Source organism: Temnothorax curvispinosus, unplaced genomic scaffold (genome assembly GCF_003070985.1).
Source record: "Temnothorax curvispinosus isolate PA1 unplaced genomic scaffold, ASM307098v1 QBEX01005080.1, whole genome shotgun sequence".
NCBI lineage: Eukaryota > Metazoa > Arthropoda > Insecta > Hymenoptera > Formicidae > Temnothorax > Temnothorax curvispinosus.
Genome location: NW_020214860.1, coordinates 2,203 through 5,467, shown reverse-complemented (window position 1 = coordinate 5,467; position 3,265 = coordinate 2,203). Strand labels below are relative to the sequence as shown.

Genomic DNA, 3,265 nt, shown 5'->3' with positions numbered 1-3,265 from the left:
TTAATAGTATTGAAAATCTGTACTACAGATTTTCAGTACTGTCATACTGTGTCAGTACACTTCGGAATACGTTCAACAAAAGAACAAGGTTTCTAAACGCTATGTGACAAAAGAAAGCATTCATGGCACGGAGAGAAAGACGCCTAATTGAATCGTAGCGCCTCGACCGTGGATTCTCGACTGCCAATTTCCGATAGAAGAAGAATCGTAGCGCCACTGGCGTCAGCGTCGCCGCCTGATAAGGCTTGATTTGTTCATTCGCATTATTTCTCGCATCTCAAATACTCGCATTATCCTGACATTATACGTTATATGTTATATTCGCAATAGCTTAGGAACTTGATTTTACGAAGGAGATAAAACCGATCAGTTGCCACCATTGGCCACATTTGTATACAAGCATTAGCCTAATAAGACCATCATCTGGACGGCGTCGGGCGTTGAATATTATTTATCTGATGCGGCGACGAAGCATATCGTTAGAGAAACGTAAGAGCAGCTTAAGTTCGACTGATCAAGATTCAGCGAAAAAGCGAATACGTATAATGGAAGAGAAGCAAGTAAGTTTTTAACAGTTCTTTTTTCAACTTTGTCGAGTGTATGTTATTAGAACGGTAGGAAGCACTTGGTATAAAACTTGGTATAAACGATACAGTATCAATACAATTAATGACATTCCCTAAAGCAATATATAGTTACTCCACGCAATATACTTATATACTCTACGTTGCAAAGAAAATTCAGAAATATTCATACGCGTATCAAATCTATTTTCTACTAGCATGTCCGAGACAGTACCACGTCCAAAATCGGGACGCAAGACGTCTTTCAGCCATCTTTTTTAGTAAGACGTCTTTCAGACGTCTTGTGTCCCCGCTTTTCGGCAAGTGTGTTGTATGGGGTGTAATTTGAATTAACTATTAATGCCAAGAGCTGACTTCAGACGAATCTGTTACTTGTATCAGAATTCAAGACAGAACTCTGTTTATATGTACACTAATACACTACCGCTCATTAATTTCAATATACCCCCGAGATTTGTTGATTTCTCTGTAAAACATGAACATAATACGTGTGTTTTTACACAGAAAAATGAATGCACTTGCTGTTATAAACGCTTCACTTGCATGCATCGTATTTTTATATATATTATTTATATAAAAATTCTTAGAAACTTTAGTTTTCGAAAAAACGGTTCTATAACAGCCGGATATAGTGTCTGATCCCTGAAAATAAAGAAAATACGCGCACAAGGTCAGGTCAGGTGACCTTGCGCGTGTATTTTCTTTATTTCCAAGAGTGGGCCTATTCTGTAACTCTTAACGACAGTTTCGTTATCATTATAATTGCGTTGCGCAGATATTATATATATGATAAAAGAGCTACCCAACGACAATAATAACGATAACGAAACTGTCGTTAAGAGCTACAGAATAGGCTCACTCAGGGATCAGACACTATCCGGCACTAGCCCCGTTTTTTTTTTTAAACTACCGTTTTCAAGGATTTTTATATAAATAATATATAAAAATACGATGCATGCAAGTGTTGAAAGTGTTTGTAACAACAGGTACATTCATTTCTGTGCAAAACACGTATATCATATTCATCTTTTACAGATGAGAAATTAAAGAATCTAGGGGTGTACTGAAATTAATGAGCGGTAGTGTATGTAACATGCAAAACGCTTTAAAAATTGGATTTATATATACATCAAAATGCATAGAGCATAATATGTTTTTCTTTTTAACGAGAATTATAGATCTTGTAAGTCTTAAGCAAAATACTATAAGTTATTCTTTAATAGTTTTATTATGACAAAACTGTCAAGTATTTATTGATATCGAGTTTGATCAACAAAAATAGTCGTATTTAAGTTTTCTTCTATTATTTGGCTATTTATTCAACTTTTTTGTGATTGACAAAATGCATTGTTATTTTTTAAAAGAAAAATATGCTAAATATATATATATTGTGTCTCAGAAACCTCTGTATATTTTTAGCTAAATCAGATTTTAAGTGACTCGTGTCCATATGTGTAAACATGTTATTACTTGTTGAGAATGTTTTTGTTTAAAATTGAATTGATTTTATTAAAAGGCATAAAGACTTTTAGAGCATTTTGATTATTTTTATCGTTCGTAAGTAAGTTAATTATTTCCAGATGTCTAACAGCGAAGAAATAAGGAATGTCTCTGAAAATAATACCCCGAAAGAGCAGCGGACAGTGTTTTCACCAATTTTACCTATATATATCAAAAGTTTTTCTGAAACACACATGGAATCGACTATAATTGACCACACATGGAAAATTAATCAATTTTTACGTTTTCATGAGATCAAGAATGCGATAACGTTTTCATCGTTCCCGGAAATAGATAAATGCGAGATTCTAATGAATGTTTCACGTCAACCTGATACGAGTTATGTAATAAAATTTTATATACTTACTAGTAACTCATTTGACGGTTCATGTAACACATCTATAATGCTAGAGCCTGAAACAGTTATATCAGTTAATTTTATTTCGGGTCATATAATGTCAAATATGACATTATTGAGTGAGATTTCGACAGACAAGTTTGCTTCGCTTAGTCGTACAGATACACTTACAATACGTTGCGAGTTCGAAATTTTTCATAATCTGATAAATAAAACTGTACGTCTAAGATTACTGCAATCTTCAACAAATGTTTCAAAAGTCACGAAATGTCGTGAAGATTCAACTTTTGATGAGTCTAGAAATGAGGAATTAATCAAATTTATAATAGGAGAAAAACAGTATGTTATATCAAAAAAATCGTTGCGCGCCACCCATAGTAACTACTTTATCAATATCTGCCGTACACATGAGGGAAAAGAAAAAAATTTGACCATTAATATGAATGAATTAGTAGCGGATAATGAGGTAGAATCTTTTAGACAGATTTTATTATTTATTTTAACTGGCTCTATAGATCATGGTGATTATGACATGCTTAAAAAATTGTTAACAACAGCTCATAAGTATGATGTATCAGCTTTGAAATTAATGTGTGAAAATTATTTATTACGCTATATTACAATTGAGAATGCTGTGGAACTTATACAACTTGCGTTTTCGTCTAAAGCCAAATTTTTAAAAATACATTCGATAAGTTTTATTAAATTTCACATAAAAGAAATTATGGACACTAAAAAATTTCAAAACCTACCGCAAGAAGATTTAAATGAGATAATGGTAATGATTGAGAAAAACAAATCACTTGAAATCGACATTCATCAA

At 32.8% G+C, this 3,265-nt stretch overlaps 1 protein-coding gene across 1 annotated transcript; it reads left to right on the top strand.

Annotated features, from left to right (window-relative positions):
* Window positions 1–320: 320 nt before the first annotated feature.
* Window positions 321–2,561, top strand: LOC112454479 (the record flags this gene model as incomplete). The annotated part of the gene is made up of 2 exons (XM_025015914.1): window positions 321–560; window positions 2,165–2,561. Coding segments are annotated over exons 1-2 (499 nt in total), but the record flags the coding sequence as incomplete, so codon positions are not given.
* Between the last annotated feature and the right edge of the window lie 704 nt (window positions 2,562–3,265).